General features: G+C 43.6%; 1 protein-coding gene across 2 annotated transcripts in view; it reads left to right on the top strand.

Annotated features, from left to right (window-relative positions):
* Window positions 1–21845, top strand: part of FTO (FTO alpha-ketoglutarate dependent dioxygenase) — a 392115-nt gene that overhangs the window by 304462 nt on the left and 65808 nt on the right. The window contains exon 9 of one of the 2 annotated variants that reach the window (XM_030299613.2): window positions 6646–8054. The exons of the other annotated variant lie outside the window; for it this stretch is intronic. Within the exon in view, the coding sequence (XP_030155473.1) occupies window positions 6646–6682 (37 nt within the window). The 3' untranslated portion in view covers window positions 6683–8054. Of the gene's footprint in view, window positions 1–6645; window positions 8055–21845 lie in introns of those variants that run through there. 2 annotated transcript variants of the gene reach the window in all.

The raw sequence follows: 21845 nt of genomic DNA, 5'->3' as shown, positions 1-21845 counted from the left end.
ACTAGTCCTATAACTTTTGGGGTACTAGTCCCATAACTTTTCCGCAAGTTCAGAATGATTTCCCAATTTAAAAAACTTCTTTTTAATCTATCGAACCATGTTCCTAAAATGTGTGAATCATACCTCACCTTGAAAAACATTTTGGGGCGCCTGGGTGGCTCAGTCGGTTAAGCGTCCGACTTCGGCTCAGGTCATGATCTCGCGGTCCGTGGGTACGAGCCCCGCGTCGGGCTCTGTGCTGACAGCTCAGAGCCTGGAGCCTGCTTCGGATTCTGTGTCTCCCTCTCTCTCTGCCCCTCCCCTGCTCACGCTCTGTCTCTCTCTCTCTCTCTCAAAGATAAATAAACATTAAAAAAAACTTTTTTAAATATATTGCAAGGCTTGGCAAGCCTGAGAGATGAGAGCAAGAAGGAAAAAATGGAGGATGCTCGTAGATAGGTCAGGAAAAGGGAATGAAGAATTAAGTGAACGACGCAATCAGCAGGTTTGGGTTTTCCCAAAGACCGGTGGCTGATATTGGGTCTCTGATGGTGTCTCCTACGAGCCCAGTTCCCACGCTGCATTCCAGATTGGGTCTACCCAGGCCTCCCACCGAGTCTTGCGGGCCATGGCATTTGCCGGCACATTCTGCCGTCCCGGCGGCCGACTCCCCTACGACCACCCTGTCCCACCCGCCTCCTGTGTAGGTGGCACGTCGGGCCCCTTTGCTTTGGACCCAGGCCTGGGATCTCCTCCGCCATCATGTAGTTTTCCTGCAGGCTCACCCCACCCAGCCACGCTGCTCAGCGCAGCACGGCAAGACTCAGCCTGACTCTTCTTCGGAGAAAGAGGAATTAGCTTTGGCGTTGGGGGTTCAGCTGTAAAGTGACGTTTCCCACACTCATAGACTTGCATACCGATGAGGAATTCAAGTTTATTTTAGACTGTTGCTATGAGCAGGCCCCAAATGACAAGGGAGCACGGAGCTCATTAACCATCCTCGTAAGCCTCGGGAGCTCTCACGTGTCTTCTTGGTTGTGGGCACAGTGCTAATTCTTTGGCTTTAGTACAATTCCTTTCCTACCAGCCCCTCACATTTGTAAATCTTCAGTAAAACGTATGTGGGAAATCAATAGGACACGCTCCAACCCAGTTTTCAATAGTCAGAGGAAGACCATCCTGGCCTTTAACATCGGTCCCGTTGACGCTAATGTTGCTACAAGCCAGTCCCTGTGCCCTCAGCCCCACCCCCCGAGTTTTATGAAGGTGAGCAATTTAGGACAGTGAGAGTCACGGGATTTTGAATAACTTAGTTCCTAGGTGTGTTTGGAATGGAAACAAAGATAACCCTGTTCAACAGTGAATTTGTGCCTCTGGGTGAACGGCCAGGTGTTCTTCCAACTGAACTGTGAGACTAATTTCTTCCTGGCCTCTGGAAACCAGCTGAAGCAGTGGGCCAGCTGGTATATCTTCAATCTTGCATACCAACATCTTTCTCTGATTCACAGATTTCCTTTATCCCCAGCACTTCCTCTGGTATGTGCATCCCCGACAGTAAGCGATATCTCTTATTGGATTTGGGCATTTTTAAATCGTTGAGTCTTTTGGTGGGGAGGGTAGAGGAAGGAGGGTAGATGGTTACATTCGAATATTTCCAGTGGGAAGCGTGCTTTAATCTCATCCACCTCTGATTCTTTTTTTTTTTAATTTTTTAAATGTTTATTTATTTTTGAGAGAGAGAGAGAGAGAGAGACACAGAGAGACAGAGTGCGAGCAGGGGAGGGGCAGAGAGAGAGGGAGACACAGAATCCAAAGCAGGCTCCAGGCTCTGAGCTGTCAGCACAGAGCCCGACGCGGGGCTCAAACTCACAAACCGTGAGATCCTGACCTGAGCCAAAGTTGGACGCTTAACTGACTGGGCCACCCAGGTGCCCCTCACCCACCTCTGACTCCTGTGCATCAGATGGTCTCCACATTCATGAGAAGAGGACGCTAAAGTCATTGAGGGTGGCATTATGAGCATTACCTTTTTTTTTTTTTATGTTTACTTATTTTTGAGAGAGAGAGCTCAAGCAAGGGAGGGGCACAAAGAGAGAGAGACACTGAATCCAAAGCAGGCTCCAGGCTCCCAGCCGTCAGCACAGAGCCCAACATGGGGCTCGAACCCACAAATGCAAGATCATGACCTGAGCCGAAGTCAAACACTTAACCGACTGAGCCACCCAGGCGCCCCTGAGCATTATGCTTTTTAACCTTTAAATGATCTCAGAGGAAACAAAGTTAATGTATATCCAGTTGTTCCAACACCCGCTATGACTAGAGTATAAAACAAGACGCTCTGGAGATTTTTATCTAGAGGAGAAATTTCCTTGGGAGACTGAGGACTTTCGTTTGCAAAGCACAGCTTTTTCCGTATTAATCGACACACTTGTCCGCGATCTGAGATTTGGAGAAGCCCAGAGATTCGCCTGGTGAGTCACAGGGTAGAACTTGACCCTTGGAAGCGGCAACCTATACCTGATGGTCTGGCGGTTCTCAGGATATATCAGATCATATCCATAATCTATTTCCCCAAATAGCTGTGACATACAAGATTCTCCGTGCACTAAAAAGGGTATTTGAAGGTCACAGGTAAGTGGCAGGGGACCTTTGGTGACTTGAACGTGCCCACTTTCGGCAGCCTGGTGCATGCTGGCGCCTTCTGGTATAATCTGGACCTACCTTACCCAGGCGTATTTAAAGGGAAACGAATGTTTCTTCACTAGTGTTACACACCCGCTTCAGTTTTCAGGAGGCTAGGGCGCCTCGGTTGAAACTCTCCCTGTCTGTTTTTGAGATGAAACTTCCGGGAGCGCCACCACCCCTCCAAGGTGAACTTGACCATGATGCAAACCATGAACCCCCTTTGGTCTGGTGTGTGTGCGTATTTTGGTGGACCGGACCAAGCCGTCACAGCGAGGGCTCAGCTGGCAAATGCCATTCTCAGCCATTCACACAAACCTAGCCTATGCCTGAAGGGTGTGCATTAAAACACACGTGGCTTTTCAGGCACACTTTTAAACACACTGGATACTTCAGTTGCAGATTCCCTTCAACTGGATGCTAGTAGATCTTTACATAATGCAAAAACAATAATGTAATAATTAAGTAATAATCTGGCAAAGTACCGTAACAGCTTTCACCCCTAAGAATATAGGTCACCTATACCGTTGACACACGGAGTTGTCTGTTGCAGGATTTCTCCGCACTTGGTAACAATTGTAACAGTTGAAGTTGCACCTGAGAAAGCAACATAGGTGAATTTTCAAAGGGGGATTTCTCACGGTTCATAACTAATAATAAAATAATAAAGCCATCCCCATGACAAAAATGCCCGCAGGAGATAGCACAGGACAAGAACGGGGAACCCGGACTAGCTTTTTAAAGAAGATATAACATTCTAAGACTTCGGAAAAATTCAGCTTAAGAAATAGCGTGAATAACACCTATTAATATTTGTTGCGTGTTACCCTATGTCGAACTCTGTGCCGCGTGCTTGGTGTCGATTTTTAAATTTCATCCTCACGAGTCTCTACGAAGCAGGTGTTTTACTACCCCTACTTGTTAGACAAGAAAGCTGTGGCTCCAGAAAGCGTCTTGCAAGGTCATTCAGTCTCCAGCAAGTGGGGAAAACTGGATTCCAGCTCACGCGGTCAGCCTTCAAGCCGTTGTTCGTGGCCATGTCCCTTGCCTCGTACATCATTTCTTCCCACAGCAGAGGTCACAGCAGGCCACACCCAGCCTTAGGTAACAGCGGTCACTGCCGAGCGGTTACTCAGGATTATTTTACGTACCTTCGGGTAGTCTTTCATGTCATCCCCAAACCAGCTCCGCGCTGTAGGTGGCGGTGATCATCCCCATTTCACGTATGAGGACAACGGACATTCAGGTGGAGTAGTGTGTCCCAAATGCTGGCAGGGCTAACATCCCGCTCCGGGCAGTCTGGTCCTGGAAGCTACTCTCTCAACCTTTAGGCTAAGAAGTGCAGCTGTCCGCCGCCATTTTAAAACCGGGATGTTTCACACTACGAATAAAGATGTCTGACTCCTCTTAGAAGACAAAACAAGATGGGACGATGGGACAGTACTGGTTCCCTTCCACCTGGCAAGGGTCACTTGGCCACCGTGGGTAGCTGCTCGCGGTAGACGGCTGTCTCCCTCCACTACCCCTCCCTTTCACTGCTTTCCTTCCTGCGTCCTCACTTTGGGGGGCATTTAATTTGCAGTCTGGGCATGGGGTCTCCCTGGTACCGGAGCTGCTTCCGCAGGGGTCTTTCTGTTGTATGTGTCGGTGCGAACGGCATTCCCCACAAAATAACGACAAACTCCTCCTCGAGGGTCTTCCTCCGTCCCCTTGCCCCTGCATCTCTGGTGTTGGCACTCAACCAGGCAGGGAGCATGGGAGGCTTACAACCTTTTCTCTCTCTGCCTGGTTGGTAGCAGTCGGCCGGTGTTTGGTTGGCCATGACCAGGGTGGCAGCAGCATCTCCAGGCCTTGGCACACAGCTTGGTAGGCTGTTGTGTGACCCAGAGACCCCCAATCTCTGTACGTGTTAGAGCAAAATACAACTGTAACACCCGGAAGTGAAGAGAAATATTTTGGCAGGTCCATGCCTCCTCAGCAAACTAGAGCATTCTATCTTGAGGGAGGATTTTCTAAGAGCCCCGTCTTGATTATTTGTTCCACGTTGGGCCAAACCAGTGTATTATTGGTAAGATAATGAGTGGCATTCACCCAGGGGTAATCCTTGCAGGGATTTTGATGATGCAGTAAATCATGAGAGTAAAGCCTGAGTGGTTTATGCCATTAAAACCTTGGGATAGAATTAGACTTGTAATCACCACTTGCCCATGTTTTGTCATTTATGATAATTATAGTAGTAATAATCCGTGTATTGTTGAGAAGTAGCAGTCAGAAGCATCCATCAATTTTTTATCGACACCAAATCAAGTTGATACTTCATCTTTGCTGCAAAAATGTAGATTGCACCAATTAGTCTAAAGAAATTGGGCAGTCATTAGCAATGAAGTAAGCAGTTAATCTACAGAATATTTCTGGTTCCTCTGATGCCAACAATCCCTCTTAATTATGTGGAATATTGCGAGCGTCTCTGGGACTCTGTCGATGGTGCCATTGTTGGCTTAGGTTAGAGGGAGCATCCGCATCCCTGCTTTTATTTAAAAGAATGCACTGTTACCTCCCAGCCCCCTCTTGTACCCTTCTGAGCTTCCAGGCAAATTTATTCTGAAGCAGAACACTCAAATCAAAGCAGTTGGCGTTTTCTTTTTCTTATTTAGAAATAGGGATTTTCCCCAGTGGGCTGCTTTCAGGGATGGTGTGTTAGCTCCCCATCCCATACTTGTTACCTCTTCTTGTTCACCTTACCCAAATCATGGAATAATCATCTTGAAAAGAAAGGAAGGAAGGCAGGAAGGGAGAAAGGGAGGGAAGGAGAGAGGGACACACACAGAGAGAAGAAAGACCTAAAGAAAGAGTCAGAATTTGAAAGAAAATCCAACCAGTTGTGAAGAAATCCTGGTGCTAATGAGCTTTCTACGTCTGCCTCAGGTCTTTTCCCCAGGCTATCCTGATCTCCCTCTCTAGACATTTTCAATCGGCACTGCCCATAAATTGTACTAAGCAGCTGAATAATGTAGTGTGGAAATTTCAAATCTCTATTTATATATATATATATATATATATATATATATTTTTTTTTTTTTTTTCTATTTAGGAAGTTTGGAAAAGCAAGACTAGGAAAGAAAGAACTCACCCTAACCCCCCACCATGACACCAACCTCCATAACTATCTTTTGGTAGATTTTATTGCGATCTCTTAAATGTACTCCTGTGTTGAGTTTTGTTGTTGTTGGTCTTTTGGTGTTATTACTAAGTTGACCCTTGAACCATGCAGGGTCAGGAACGCTGATCTTCTGCACAAAAATCCCCATATAACTTCTGACTCCCCCCAAAACTTAACTGATAGCCTCCTGTTGAAGGGAAGTATTACCAGTAACATAAATAGTCGACGAACACATATTTTTGTATGTTACATGTATTATATACTGTATTCTTACAATAAGGTAAGCTCTAGAAAAGAAAATATTAAGAAATCATACAGAACAGACTTAACAGTATAGTACTGTGTTTACCAAAAAATGAACCGTGTGTAAGTGGACCCGTGCAGTTCAAACCCATTTCTGTCCAAGAGTCAACTGTATTCTCTTTTTCAGTTGTCATAATAATTTTTTCACTTTGCTAACAATTGCAGTAACCATTTTTCATGTATGAATAGTACTCCATCACATATGGAGTGTATATTTATCCAGGTTTTAGATCATTTCCCTGAGATACATTGCCCACAGTGAAATACTGGATCAAACCTGATAAGCTTCTTTAAAACTCCCAATAGAAATGGACAAACTGCAACCCAAAAGGATTGTACCAATTTCAAAAAGCCCACCAGTAATTTTATACACGTACCAGCTTCATTTTAGTGAATGAGATTTGAATTCAGATGTGTTGGCATGCTTGTAGCTAAGCTAAAAATATAAATTGTACCCCTCCATATATGGTGCTCTGACTCAGATTGGCTTAAACAAGGGCAATTATTATCTCATGTTACAGGAAGTTCAGAAGCAGGACAGCTGTAGGTGTGATATGATCAGAGGCCCAATGATGTCACTGATGACCTAGATTCCTCTCTTTTAAGCTCACCATCGTAACCTTTACCCTCGTGCTGGCTTCCTTCATGTTTCAAATGGCTGCAGCTGCCCCAGGCATCACATCCAGATGTAGAAGCAACCGAGATGGAAAGAGATCAACTCTTCCAGTGCCTCCTTCTCAAGAGTGAGGAAATCCTTCCTAGAAACTCTCAGTTGACCTTCTTTCCGGTCTCATTGCCCAGATCTGGGTCAGACGTTCGCTGCTGAACTGAAGATTGCCAAGGGAAATGGAAACAGCATTATTGGCTTTATTAACCAAGATTTTCTCTTGGCGGTGGCGTCCATTTTCTCGGAGTGTTGAATGCGTGAATAAAACAGGGGTTCTGTTAGCAACGAAGAAGAAGGGAATGGTTGTTGGGGAGAGAACCAGTAGTGTCTCCCTGATTTTTTTTTTTTTCTTCATTCCCTGGCACACTCTTAGAACCAGTTAAAATTCTGTATGTCGTTCACGCGTTTAACAGATATGCGCAAACTATAAGTTACGTCCTGGGCTTTGGCCTCCGTGTAAGGTCCTCATGTACTGTGATCACGCTTCGTGTTTCCTTTACGTTGTCCTAAAAACCTGCCTTGGTGCAGCTCCCCAAAGATGGAAATCGGGACCTCCTCTATTTTTATAAACTTTTGGCATATAGGTCTCCTAGGGAGAGACTTAGCACTGGCTTTTCGGTTAGAGAATTCCTGTTTGGTAGAGATTTAACATCCACTACTGACACTGTGAGGGCTTCTGCTGAAACCCAGGGTTTACAGCCTGATGCAACAAGCCTCGGTTGCAGTCTGAAGTACTCAGGCTCAGGAAGTCTTCTTCCACCGCACAGCCCAGCATTTTGAACGTTTCACTGCTCATTAGCCCCTCCAGCAAAAGGCCAGGAGAGGGGAGGGTGGGGATCAAGGAATTCCTTTCAATCAAATACTCTTGTTCCACGTAGTTGGAGAAATGGCTGAAATTGCCTCCTCAAAGAGTCTTTTTGAAAATAATCTAGTTTATCTCTACACTCATTTTGCCACTAACTGTACAAATTATTAGTATTACGTTTTATTTAAAAAAAAAAAAAAAAAGGCAGCAAGGTAAGAAAACACGTCCCTGGGTTGAAGAAACCAGACTAGTTACTCCATGCCTGACAAGTTCAGTACTATTTTTCAGTTCTTAAGTTGAGTCATAGGGTACAGTTACCATCTTTTTATGAATGCCTGACTTGCAGGTATCTTTTGCCACCAGAGATATCAAGGTGATCTTGGATCAGACCTGCCCGTTCCTGGGGCACCTGGGTGGCTCAGTCGGTTGAGTGTCCGACTTTGGCTTGGGTCATGATCTCGCGGTTTGTGGGTTCAAGCCCCGCGTCGGGCTCTGTGCTGATGGCTCAGAGCCTGGAGCCTGCTTTGGATTCTGTCTCCCTCTCTCTCTGCCCCTCCCCCCTCACGCTCTGTCTCTCTCTGTCTCAAAAACAAATAAAACATTAAAAAAAAAAAAAAAACCTGCCCGTTCCTTCAGCCAAGTAGATGAAAGCCCCAAAAAAACACCCATTTCCTACCTCACCATGGTGGAGTCATGGCTTCTGTTGTTATTCTGGGTGGAAACAAACACAAAAAGCAAAAAAAAAAAAAAAACCCCACCTACTGTACTTGTATACTTTTTGTTTTACAGTTTGTAAGAATTTTTACAACGTAATTACATGTTCTAATTATGAGATTACATACATTTCTACCACTTACATAATCAAGTATAATTATACCGACTACTTGAACAGACAGTGATAAAAATTACTCGAAGCAAAAATTACACACAAAAAAATGCCGTTTCAGAAAGGCTTTTGGAGCATATACTCCACAGCCTCCCAGAAGGTGGGTCATGGTGAATACAATAAACAGCCTTCAGTAGCTTAGTTGTCCTCGGTAGGGCACGACGGATGACTCGTATCATTTTGGAAGCCTCGTCTTTTTAAAACTGTTTTTCAGACATAGCACCCGTGATACATATCACTGCTACCCGTGCAGAAGCTGGCTGAATTCCGGGTTTGTCTCCTTCTTCCCCTTACCTCCTGTGATTCCTTCCCTCTCTCCCTCCCGTTCTCTTTCCTCCTCCCTACCGCCTGCCTTTTATCTAGGGGCCTGGAGAAGGATTTGAAACAGTAGGCTAATGGGGACAAATGAACTTGGATTCCTGGGACGTTATTTCCCACTCGAGTAATCCTTGGATCAAAATGTTCGAAAGCAACTGGCTTGTAAGAGTTAACGTTATGCTGAAAATTTTCTACCTTACTCCTCTGACCATGGACGAGATCGGAAGTCAAGATCCATTGGGTTTCATGGCCCTTAGGAGCATCTGTAGCTTGGCGTCGTTGTGGAAGAGAAGCAAAGTAGAGAGAGGAAAGTAAACACAGACTACAGTGTAAGCAAAATGAGGAACCTTTAAAATGAAGTATGATGTTACAGACAGTTCCCTAGAAACAGCATGCTATTTATTATAATTGTTTCTTTCATCACTGAAAACAAAGTGTATTGAAAGGGTCATTTTTCTGCGAGTCAAGTCCTTTCCCTCCGGTGTTTTTTTCAAGACATTTGTTTTAAGCAAAATGTTCTAAAATACGATTTTAAAACGTATCTATTTGCGACTACCGTTAACACCGCTAGGGTGTCTCCAGAACCTTTCCATCACTTCCCATGTTAAGTCATCTCTTGATTAAAAAAGAAAATAAAATCCCTAATCACCTGTCCCGAGTTTACAATTCAAAGCAGTTGTTTTTGGACTAGCCAGTCATGTTCTCCTAAAGACAACATCTCTTAGGTGTGCCGTTCATCGTCCATATGGAGCAAATTAGAGAGAGAAGGAGGGGAGCTGCCACTGTTTCTGATTGGTTACGGTAGTATTAAAAAAAAAAAAAATTGACTCACCCTGCTCTGGAGAAGAAAGATGGATAAAATGCTCTTTGAACACACTAGTCTTTTTTTTTTTTTTTCTTCTAAATGTCGGTACAGAAGGGTTGCATTTATATTTGGCTTTCCAGACCTGTCTCTTGACCTTCTAATTACTTTATTTGAAACAGCACTGAGGGTATAATAAACCTGGAGGTTGCCTCTCCTTTGCTTTATCATAAATTAAAGCTGCCGGTTTGTTGAGGTGAAAGTGGAGGCAGAATGTTCATTACCGCTCAAGTGATGGCTTGTCAATAGCAGTGCTTTTTAGTTTGTTCTAGTCAGCACTTGCTGTGCATTTTGTTGGACCACTGGGAAATAAATACAACAAGATTATACGTTTGGAATACCACAAGAGTTCACAGAAAAAAAAAAAACACAAATGATAAATTATACACTTGGTAGAAAGTGACATGCTATCTTGTGCTATTAACAACCAAAGATAATTGCAACGAATTGTAATTGCAGTTTGCAACTTACAGTACAGTGTGTCCAACATCAATCTTAATAGTGAACAAAGCAATTTATATTAAAACTTAATTCACTTGGTAACTTTCTGCTGTATACACGGGAGCTAACAGATGTAGCTTTTCAGAAAGTTCAAAGGCATTTGAAACGTGGCAAGAAATGCTAATGCAGTAAGCCTTGGAGAAATATTGCATTACTACTTGTAATGAAAACAAATGTATGTCATTATCTCCTACTTTGTGTTTATTTAATAAAATATGCAGTTTGCATGTTGGTGAATTCAGCGTTTCTGAATGGATATGGAATGATGTTCTATTTGGAATCAGAGGCCATACAGGACTAGCAATTATGCATCCAGTATAAATAGTCTGCTTTACGATTTTAGTAGCATGCCCCTTAATGCTTCACCGGGTTTTGTATGAGGCGTAACAGCAAACTGGAGTAACTTTATTCATGACTTTCCTTAGATTGGATGTCTTTGAAGCAAGAAAGGGAGATCTCCTGGAATTACTTAAGAGAACAAGCATATTTGTTTTGTGAGCTTGACTGATGGCCAGTAGAGCAGTTGAGTGAAATCTCTAAACTGATTAGGGCTTTAGTTCAAATAATCTTCTACCTTTTTCATTAATTTATTCCTTAATGCTATTTTGCTGCTCTTCTACCAAGGATAATAATCTCACACTCGCTGACCTCCATGAGTGGATGACCTAGAGCCCATAACTAATCTTATTTATCTCCTGACCAGCCGAACTTCATTTACCTTGACTGGATAAAGAGCCTTGCAAGTTCCTAAGCTTCCCCTCCTTCGTAGCTTTCTAGTTAATCTACAGTAAAGGGAAAGATGATAGGCTTTCCCAGTCAAGATCCAGAAGCATCCGGGGACAGTGGAAACTTCTGGCCATTTCTCTTTCTTTCTTGAGCCCTACTCTCCTAACGCGACGACTTTCATTTTGAAAGTCAATTTCCAGCCATGGGCCATATGCACACGTTGTCAAATTTAGTTTTAATTGTTGAGTACACGTACATAGCATTTTATATTCCGCTTTCTTTTGATTAATACCAAAGTGTTGCCCGTGTTTCATAATTTAATAATTGTGCATTTTAGTGACAGTAATTCATTAAGTTTCTGTACTGTGTTTTCCCTAAGCACTCCCCATTATTCAAATTGTTGGGTTACTTCCACTCGGTTTCACTATTACAGATACTGCTGCAATAAAAATTTCTTTCGCTGTTTTTTTTTTTTTTTCATTTAGATTATTTCTCCGGAAAATATTATTAAAAGTGTAATTATTAAGCAAGCGATGTAAACATTTGTGTGGCTTTTTGCCTTATCACATTACTGAAATAGGTTCCCGGACTACTTTATAGTAGTTTATGTTGCCTCCGGCAATGTTGGAGGACTACATAATTTTGTCACGGCAACACTGAGATTTATCCTGGTTCTTTCATTTATAAACTAAAGGATATTGAGCAAGTTACTTAACCCCTCTGCCTCGTCTGAACCCTCGTTATTCCCCGTCTGAATGAAGGTCACAATAATGGCGCTGAACTCATGGATCGTGACGAGTATTACAGTACTGTGCGTATGTAAAATTTGGGGGAACGGTGTCTGCCACATAGGAGCGCTCAGAAAACATTGGCTGTTATTATTCTTACCAAAATCTAATTTTTCTCCTTATTGAATATCACCTTCTATGTAGGCTGCAATCTTTAAAGGAAATGCTGTAGTAGTCCATTGAAGCTTAGTGGTCAGTAGACTCCATAAGCAACCTCCGTCTGTATTGAGTGAGCACTTTAACATTGCTTAGGCAACGAGCCACGAGGAAGAACTCTGCAGGAGTGAACATGCTGTCTGTAAAGGAGAGGCTTCTGGAAGCTCCTTCTCTTAATTTGTAATAACGAATAATAAATGGCTCTGATTCCAGAACAATCTAAATGGGCCTTGAAGCCCCAGGGTTCTGGGGTGCTGATCCTGTGATTCTTGCATTCCGTGAGAACCCAAGCCCCCCCCCCCCCGCCCCCACTTTAAGGAACTGGCCTCTGCATTAAATAATGGCACTTATTTGTTGGTTTTTTAAGTAAGACAAAGAACTGGTCTCCTGGATTCCTTAATTCTGGAAAATTGACTTCAAATTTATAAATTTTCAAAGAAAAACTGTAACTAATTTTATTATTCCACGAGATGATGTTGATGAAATGCATCTGCTACATCTCACTGAGATGAGAACGGCACCTTCCGAAGCAGAGAGTCAGAGCGGCGAGCCCTGGGTGACCCCCGAGCCCCCCCCGAGCCCCCGGTCAGGCAGCATTCGCTGCCCACAGTAGAGGCTGGAGATTATTCGTTTCTCCAGACCTTCTTTTAAACCAAAAGAATGTGGATGCCTCACGTTCCCTTCTGATGAGAACTTCTGTGTTAGAATTCTGTGGTTGCGAGCAACAGAAAGAAATGCTGGCTAATTTAAGGAGAACAAAAAAAAAAAAGCAAGAGGGTGGGAGGTTCTCTTTTGAGAAGGATACGGGGTTATTTACAGTACCACGAAGAGTGCTCAGCAGGACAGGCGGCAGCCCCAAGCATCCAGGCAGGAAGAAAACACAGACACTCATCGGGGTCCTGCTGTTGGAAGGAGTAAGCTCTACTCCACTCAAGAATCAAAGTGTGACAGGGCCCAGCCTGGATCTTGTGCCTGCCGCCCAGCTAGGGGAGGCCACAGGACCTTGATGATAGTCCCACTAACACCGCACACTCCTGGGGGCTCCTGGGCGGCTCGGTCGGTGAAGGGTCTAACTCTTAATTTCGGCTCGGGTCATGATGAGATCATGATGAGATCATGGTTCGTGTGACGGAGCCCGCATCGAGCTCCGCGCTTAGTGTGGAGCCTGCTTGGGATTCTCATTCCCTCTCTCCCTAGCCCTCCCCTACTCAAGCCCCCCCTCCAAAGAAATAAATAAACATAAAAATATTATTAAAAAAGAAAAAACAAAAGACTGCACACTACTGGAGGAAGAAATTTCCTAAAGCAAGATTGGAGTCCTATTGCTCGAACAAGGGGAAATGGAGGCTGGGCCACTAAAAATGACAAAGGTACACTGAATTTCTTAAAAGACTGTATTGCTCTAGTAATTCCTCAGCAGTAATGATTAGGAAAACAACTAAATGGCTTACAAACACCAGGAAGTATTTGGACCGCTCAGTGGCCATTGTCCATGACTTTAGCCCTGGAGATAACTAACAGATTTTTTATTACTTGGTATGGACACGGAAGGCTCACATCAAAAGGCATTTTGTGGGAGAAATGTCTCACATTTGGCTGCAAATATCACAGGCCTGAACAACAGAGGGATTTATATCCGCTTCACGTGAAAGAAATCCACAGAGTAGGACCATCATGGCAGCCGTACCGCATCAGCAGTGTTCATGGCTCCTTCCGTGTTCCTTTCCGCTCTGTCCTTCTGGCATGGCTTCTGTCTTCAGGTCTCCTTCATGATCACAAGAGAACCACGGCAGCTCCTAATATGTCATGTACGTTACTGGTAAGGAAAAGGAAGAAAGGGAGGGAAGCCAAATGTGCCTGACCCTTGAGTCACCCCCATCCCCCTTTTAAGGAACTTTCTCAGAAGCCCTACCCAGCAGTCGCCGCCTCCATTCCATCAGCTGAAACGTGATCACCTAGTCACCCCTGTTGATAAAGGAAACAGGACTGTTTTTTAGCCAGGTACATTGCTACTCCCAACAAGGTCAGGATTGTCTAAGGGAGGGAGAAGAGGAGCATGGGTGTCAGGAAGGCAACCGGTAGTTTGTGGCTCAGACCGTTGCCAAAATGGACAGTCTTCAGCTCCGTGAACTCCCCTGCCAGTCCCGGTATTACCAACAAGAAGCCAGGAGAGTAATAATGAAGCATTTTCTAGGGTAGGGAGAGAAGTGAGCGGATTGAATGATGAAAACTTTAGGTCATTAAATAAAGTTCCAACATTTTCTTCTTGCCCAAAACATTCACAACAAACTCTGTGGAACAGGAATTGAAGGGAAATGTACCACGCCATTTTTCTTTAGCCTTTTTGCAATGCAACAGGACAATCAATACAAATCTTTGCAGTAATCATATATTGATTTTCCTAGAATATAACTCCATTTAAAGCACTTTTATCCCCAAGAGTAGAAACATTGGAGGCTATCAAAGGAGGAAGTAGGTTTCCTTGACCCCATCTGCAGTGCACAATTGATTAACAGAGGATAGTTATGAGCGAGAGAGAGAGAGAGAGAGACAGAGAGAGGGAAGAGAGAAGTCACCGAAAGGTTAATACTAGCTAAAGAGAAACACGATTATAGGACATTAGGCTTTTGGTAAAATCATAAGGTCGGGAAAAGATAATGATGCTCTCTAAAATTGCATGAGATTTTTGAGCCCTTCGCATCCTCTTCCTGTGACCCCCACACCCCCAAGAGCCACCACAGCTGAATTTGGGGGGATTGGCAAAGCTGTGAATGATTGATATGTTTAGGTTCAGGGCTGGTAAGCTGGCTCGATAAGGGAATCAGTGACACTTTCAGTTTTTCGTGAGTCACTTAGTTATTAAGTACTAAACTCAAACTCTAACGTAGGCCAGATTGAATGTGTCTTTGCTTCAGACAAAGCTAAAAGGAAAAGAAGAAGAATTTATGTTTTAGAAAAATTGTTTTAAAACTCTCATTTTCCTTCTGCTTTGTAAGAAAACAAAACGCTCAAAGAAATTTTTTTTAAATAAAAATAAAACCTACCTTCGGCAAATCCCATGAGTTTAGGTCAGCTGACGATTTCTATTTTTTTCTAATTTTTTAAAGATATTTATTTATTTTTGAGAGAATGAGAGAGACAGAGTGGAGCAGGGGAGGGGAAGAGAGAAAGGGAGACACAGAATCCGAAGCAGGCTCCAGGCTCTGAGCTGTCACCAGAGTCTGATGTGCGGGGCTTGAACCCACGAACCCACCAGGATCGTGACCTGAGCTGAAGTCTGACGCTTAAACAACTGAGCCACCCGGGCGCCCCTAGGTTGGCTGACTATTTCTGTGTGTAGATGTCGTCCTCCCAGAGACAGGAAAGTAATTGGATGGTAACGCTGGGAAAAGACACGCAGGTTCCACTCCGCCTCTGGCCCGAGAGGCTGGGATGTCGCCAAAACTGAGGACGACGCCTCCTGAAGCAATCCTGAGTCACCCTCTCTCCCACACTCCTTATGGAAAAGGCAAGAGGGTGGCCTGGCATGCGCTTGTTTCCAGTGTACTGTCCTCAGTGTATTTCTCTCCCTCAATCCCTCTTGTTTTTTGTGTCACGGCTGGGTTCGCACAGACTCTTTATTAAATTAGAAGGTGTGTGCGGCCTCATTCTCCTCCACAAAGTCTTGTGCTTGATACTGTTTATTTTACTAGCAACTTCTTTGGGAGTTTGTGTTTTGCTTTGGTGGTGTTTTTTCCCCCCCTCTTTTTTTTTTTTTTTTTTTTTTTTTTGGTTTGGCTTCAGGCAAACCAACCAGCACACATTGTCAGATAAAGTATCTTATCTGTCAGCAGCACCCTTGTGAATTAATCATAATTCAATAGGCTTACTAATCAAGATTGGAGATGAATGTTTTGATAGAGCAATCAGATTTGTCTAATCTATCATTAGTTGACAGTCGCTGCAGGCAGGGTGTGAACTTGGCAATGGCAGCCCTGTTTCTGATCCCTTTGGCTGGGGCCACCGGTTGGGTAGCTGGTGGTTAAGTGTGGTCCCAGGCCTTGCAACCAGTGAAGTTCCGTTTCTTACTCTCCCCGCCCTCCGGTTTTCAGAATAACATGGGGTGGAGTCCTCTCGTGAACCCCCTCCCCAGGTGATCAACAGACTTGGGGACATGGTGTTCCCTTTGTCATTTTTACTGGTAAACAAAGGTGTGCCAAGCCCCGTGACCCGCCTCAAAGGTGATCGATTTATGGGGTCACTTGCAAATAGTGGCCAGAGAAAAAATAAACATAACAGATTATTAAACGTGGTTGACTGCAGCCCTGTGTCACCTGCCTCTAAAACCTATACCCCATTTGATGGAGTTGCCTTCTTGGGGGAATTTACAGCATAGCTTATACATTTATTCCATAGGATTGCATAAGTAAAAGCTTTTGTTGTAGATCCATACTTCATTGTACCTAATGTTTCAAGTTCTGGGATAAAATTCTGAACTAATATACACTGTGTATATTACTTGGTAGTCACTAGTGTGAGAAAAGTAAGGATGGGGTTATTTTGTGGAGGAGTCTTTTACCAGTTTTCCTTCTCTTCCTGAGGTTGGTATTAGCATGAAGATTATATTACTATAGAAAGCTTGGAAAGTTCCAGAAAAACCCAAATTCCTACAATCCCGTCAATATTAACAATATTTCACCCTATTAAAACTCGATAAATAACGGCATGGGTACCTCAGTGGGTCATTGCCTGACCCTGTCATCCCCAAAATGTAACTCTGCCTGGCCTGCTCTTCCGGCATCTGTGGACCGCGCCGGAAGGAAATCCAGAGGAATCCAGGAAGATGCTGCTGGTCTCAAGGTTTCAGTTTCTGCGAGAAAAGCACATGGGGAAACTCGCTTAGGCTGTTAGTGTGTCTAACGTGTTGGAAGTGACAACTTTTCGATTTCACAGGCATGTCGCAAGCCTTACTAAATGAATGCTAGCCACACTTCGAGAGATTTGTAGCTTGGGTGATTCAGACAAGGGCCGGTGGAGAGTTACCTAATTAGACTCCAGGTGTAATTATGTAAGGCGTTCCAGGCAGCAGCGGGCTGTGTGTTAATTAACTTTCATGCTGAACATGCAGTAGCACCTAAACAAAGAATGGTTCACGGATGAAGAAAAGCTCCTTACTTTGCCCTAGCTGTATTCACCGTCTCCCAAAGCTTCCTTCCCTGTCCCCTCTTTTTAAATAACTTAAAAAAGAATTGTTTTTATTCTGGAGAGAGATAGAGCACAGGGGCAGGGGAGGGGACAGAGAGCGAGAGAAAATCTTAAGCGGTCTCCAGGCTCGGCGCCGAACGTGACGTGGGGCTCGATCCCACCCCCCTGGGATCATGACCTGAGCGAAATCAAGAGTGGGGATGCTCAACCGACTGAACTACCCAGGCAGCCCCACTTTTTTTTTTTTTTTTTTTTTTTTAGTTGAGACATGAGGCATAAAGGCATGTTGTCTCATAAGAAGATCATCATCTGTCCCTACAACTCCCTTCCTACTTTCCTCCATAATTCCAGCACATTCTCTGGAATGATCTTTTACAGGGCTAACCGTGTCTGTATTTATCCACCTATTTCTCTGTCACTGGTTTGTAAAATCCATATGATTTCCCATCATGATTCTTTGGCTGTCCGTGAAACTCCACAGGTCTCTTTTTGTGCTGAAGAAAGGAATGATACCCACTGACCCACAGGATTAGCTCGCCTCCCGTCAGCATTCTGGTGCCATAGGAGTCCTCCTTGGCCGCTCCCATTTCTGTCTCTAATGAACAACAATGGGAAAGGCATCGGTTAAAGAATATTCTCTCTTCTATTGGGGCGCCTGGGTGGCTCAGTCGGTTGAGTGTCCAACTCTTGATTTTGGCTCAGGTCATGATCTCATGGTTTGTGAGATCGAGCCCCATGCCGGGCTCTATGTTGAAAGTGTGGGGCCTGCTTGGGATTCTCTCTCCCTCACTCTCTCTCTCGCTCTCAAAAATAAATAAGTAAATGTTAAAAAAAAAAAAAAAGAATATTCTTTCCTCTAGTAAATTAATCCATGGCTTCATTTGTGCCGCTTCTGCTGTCACTTGCTGCCCGAGTTCTTAACTAATGCATTAAAGTAAACTTTGCAAAGCCATATAAATCAACTCTCCGTGCTTGCATGAGGACAGACTTGAGGTCATCAAATAAGCACTGTGTGTGGATAGTGACCAAGCAATTTTCCAGGCTTCTCCCTGTTCTCAAGTGGGAAAATCCCATTTTGAGTTTCCCTGTTCCTTCTAATCCCATCTCCTTGACATCTCCCTCTTCATTTTGCTACTAATGAAGTCTAGGACGACACACAGGACCACTCAGTTCATCCGGGAGATGAAGCTTCTAGAATTCTACTTCTACAATTCTGTCTATGAAAGCATGAAATTAACATAGATTAAGGAATTGCCAGAAACATTAAGAATAGATTGGATTCAACACCCTTTTTTATTCTGGTACCTCTTACCAGTTATGAGAAAGAAATGTTTCAATTTTACTGCCTAGTACTAATAAACAGGCGCAGGTGTTGGAAGAAAGGAATAATAAAAACCTTTGTTGGATGAAAAGCATTATTTCATGCAGCTCTGTGACATTACAGGGAAGGCCTTCACATAATGCCACCTTAGGGATAATAAGGGACATTGGAACAATTTTAGTGCTCCCTTTGCATAATTTTCAGTTGGGTGAAACTCAGTCTTCATTGTCTCCCTCTACCCACCACCATTCAATGTGGATCAGATCAAGCCCTCATAGTCAAAATGAGAGCAACCAATTTTGACCAATCACTTGCTCTTTGCAAGATTATGTTTGCTGCATTGGGAGTAGGCTTAGACATCATTCCTGTCCCCTGTTGGTGAAGATAAGACATAAAAAACCTGAGAAGTAAAACTCTAATAAAGAATCTAAAATACAAGTTCAAGACGACACTAGGGAAGATGGGTCACATGACAATACATGACTGTCAGATGCATTTACAGATTTCTTGTAGAAGAAAAATCTTCAACCCTTCTGATAGTAAGGGTCCATAGATACCAGTTGTGAATTCAGAGCTGAAGTATTTTCTGCAAAAATGCTTTTCAATTTTGAAGGGCCAGTGCAAAAGAGACATCTAGTCTTTGTAACTGGTAAAATAATTACTTGGATTATCATTGAAATAAAGGCATAAAATTTTAAAATTCTCATAAAACTCATGGGCTTCTGAGAAAATGCCAGTGGTACCTCACAGACCCAGGACAGGTGGTCATTTCATTAGTGAGTTCCAAGTTCAAATGGTAGGTTCATTTCAAGTTACATAGGTAATATTTTAGGGAAAAGATAGAGTTCAGGTAGAGTTAAGATGGAGACAGATGTATGGGAAGAGGTCCTTTCAAATAGGTAAAATTTCTGACAAAGGTCAGAATAGGATTGTATAAACCAGGTTGCACGTGTTAAGACTTTCAGGCTGAAACAGAATGTTCAAGAAACGGAGACCAGATATTTGGGAAGTACCAAGAGATGGCTGAGTTTTTGGAGGCCTTCAAAAGTTTCCAAAGCTGAGAAGGGACATGATGCTGGAGATATTTTAGGGAAGATTAGTTTGGAGGCTGGGTGGGCAATGGATATGGGCTGTTCTCATTTAAAGGGTTGTATTTAGAGAAAAGCCGTGTTCCTGCAATGAGGTGACGTGGCCATGCATTCAGGCGGAGTAGTGGTAACAGAAGAGTATGAATTTCAAAGGACCTCTAATGGAAGAGAACTTCATAACCAATTGGTTATGGGGATGAAGAAGAGGAAAGAGTCAAGGGTGGTACTCTGATTTCAAACTTGGAAGGGAATGGACATTTGGGAGAGGAGGCCGTGTGCCCCAGCACTAGCACAGGGAGAAGGATACAGTCCCGTAAATAGCTGTGGCTAAGACCCAAAATGCAAAGAAGGAAGCACAGCCTTGACGTTTTCCTGGTTGCGAAAATTACAAAATTACCCCGCGAGGGATTATTTGATCTTTGCGTCAGCTCAGTGACCTGAGGTACAGTAATACCTAAAGTAGAAAGCCGGCAATGGAAAGGAAGAGATTTCCAGATTTTTTAGGGATTCTGCTATTTTAGTGTGGGTTAGTAATTACCTTGACTTTCTTCGTACAGGGCTTTGTAGTCAAGGACCTGTTCATGCCCTCACCAATTGACAGCCAGATTCCCCCTTCGTTCTATTTAGGTTAAAAGATTTTTATATCACCTTGGTTTTCAGAAACTGACAAACTGCCAGTGGCCTGTCAATTCCGGACTGACTTTTTTTTTCACCTGCTCACAGAGATACTATTGTCTTCGGAGAACTAGTGCTTTTCTCCAGTGATGTGACTAAGCCCATGTAATCTTGGAAGAATTGGCCGCTTTATGTCTAACAGAGACACGAAGGTGAGGCTGTGATACTGGGAAGTCTCAGGGTAACACCCTCAAGTTTGAAGAGTGAGGGGAACTGAAGCAGAAAAGCCCTGTACATTTTGTCAAACCCATTGCCCAGATGTAGATCTCTAGATCTGGGCAGAGGTTGAGTTGAGTACATTCAGTGTCCTAGTATACAACCGTCTTTAGAAAACGTGCACTCGGGGCGCCTGGGTGGCTCCGTCGGTTAAGCGTCTGATCCTTGATTTCAGCTCAGATCGTGATCTCACAGTTCGTGAGTTCAGCCCTGCACTGGGTGGGCTCTGTGCTGATGGCATGGAGCCTGCCTGGGATTCTGTCTCCCTCTCCTCTTTCTCTGCCTCTCCCCTGCTTGTTCTCTACCTCTCGCAAACAAAAGCAAAAACGTGCATTCATCCCATTCAAGAGAATTGGAAAAGCCCCGTGTTGGTTGGACACGACTGAGTCCTGTGAGTCCCAAGCAATGCGACTTTTTAACAGGCAAATCGCCTTTAAAGTCCTCACCGCTCTTCGAGCGTCCGACTTGGGACGTGTGCAATATTTGTGTTGCCCTGCCCACGCGGTAGCTACCTCAGCATCCCTGCAGAGCGGGGAGGTATAAAAGGGTGCTTCTGGGGCCCACTGCCGCTTCGTGAGGGCCTATGGTCACGCTTGCCAAGTTTTGAAACCAGTTACAAATAAGAAAATAAAAAATTAAAGGCGTTCATCATTTCCCCTATTACTGAATGCTATACGTGAAATCTTGCACTCACCTTTTTAAATAGACTTTGCGATACACATCGACTTCCCTCTCTCTGGGAAGGCACGTATTTGTAGAACCAGGAAATAAAGCTGCTGTCAACAGCACTTTTCTAATAAAAGATCTCGTTGCTTTTCCATCTTAAAACCCAAGTTTAAGAGCTTTTATGATTCTGAAACGAAAGGAATTTCCTTACTATATATGTATATGGTATATTAGTAGGTATGTATTACATGTATATAGTATATTAGTACATATATATAGTATATTTTATATATATACTATACTATACTATAGAATATATATATTAAAAGAGTGATGGAAATTTTTTGCCAAAAAAGGTACCTTACCTTGCCATCTCAACATAGCCTATTGGCATGAATGCGGAGAAAGGAGGAAGCTTTTATTAGGAAATAATCATTTCCAAGGCTGCTACAGTCATCATCCAGAAACTTTTCCTCAAGGCTCAGAACAGTACTGTACCCTGGAACCTGTTTAGCCACAGGTGGGGAATGTACTGAGCTGTTGAGACCAATAGGAAGGTAGGACCCTATGACCAGGTCAAAGAGTTGTTCTGGTAGTTTTAGGATCTTGAAAAGGGTCATTAACGCTTCCAAGCCCCTAAAGTTTCTTTAATTCTTCTGGCGCTATACTTTACCATCGTATAATCGTTATTTCCCATTTGCACATAAATGAGCTTGAATGCGTTTTTCATAATACGCTGTTGGTCTGTAGCTCTGTATATTAGAGTCTCAGCCCCCATCCGCAGTGTGTGATTTCAGAATGAGGTACATTCAGGCACCAGCACCACGTAAGTGGAAAAAGAAATCCTTTCCAAAAAGTATAT

The sequence above is a fragment of the Lynx canadensis genome, chromosome E2 (assembly GCF_007474595.2).
Source record: "Lynx canadensis isolate LIC74 chromosome E2, mLynCan4.pri.v2, whole genome shotgun sequence".
NCBI classification, from domain to species: domain Eukaryota; kingdom Metazoa; phylum Chordata; class Mammalia; order Carnivora; family Felidae; genus Lynx; species Lynx canadensis.
Note: the sequence above shows the minus strand (reverse complement) of the source record. Positions and strands in the feature narration are given on the sequence as shown.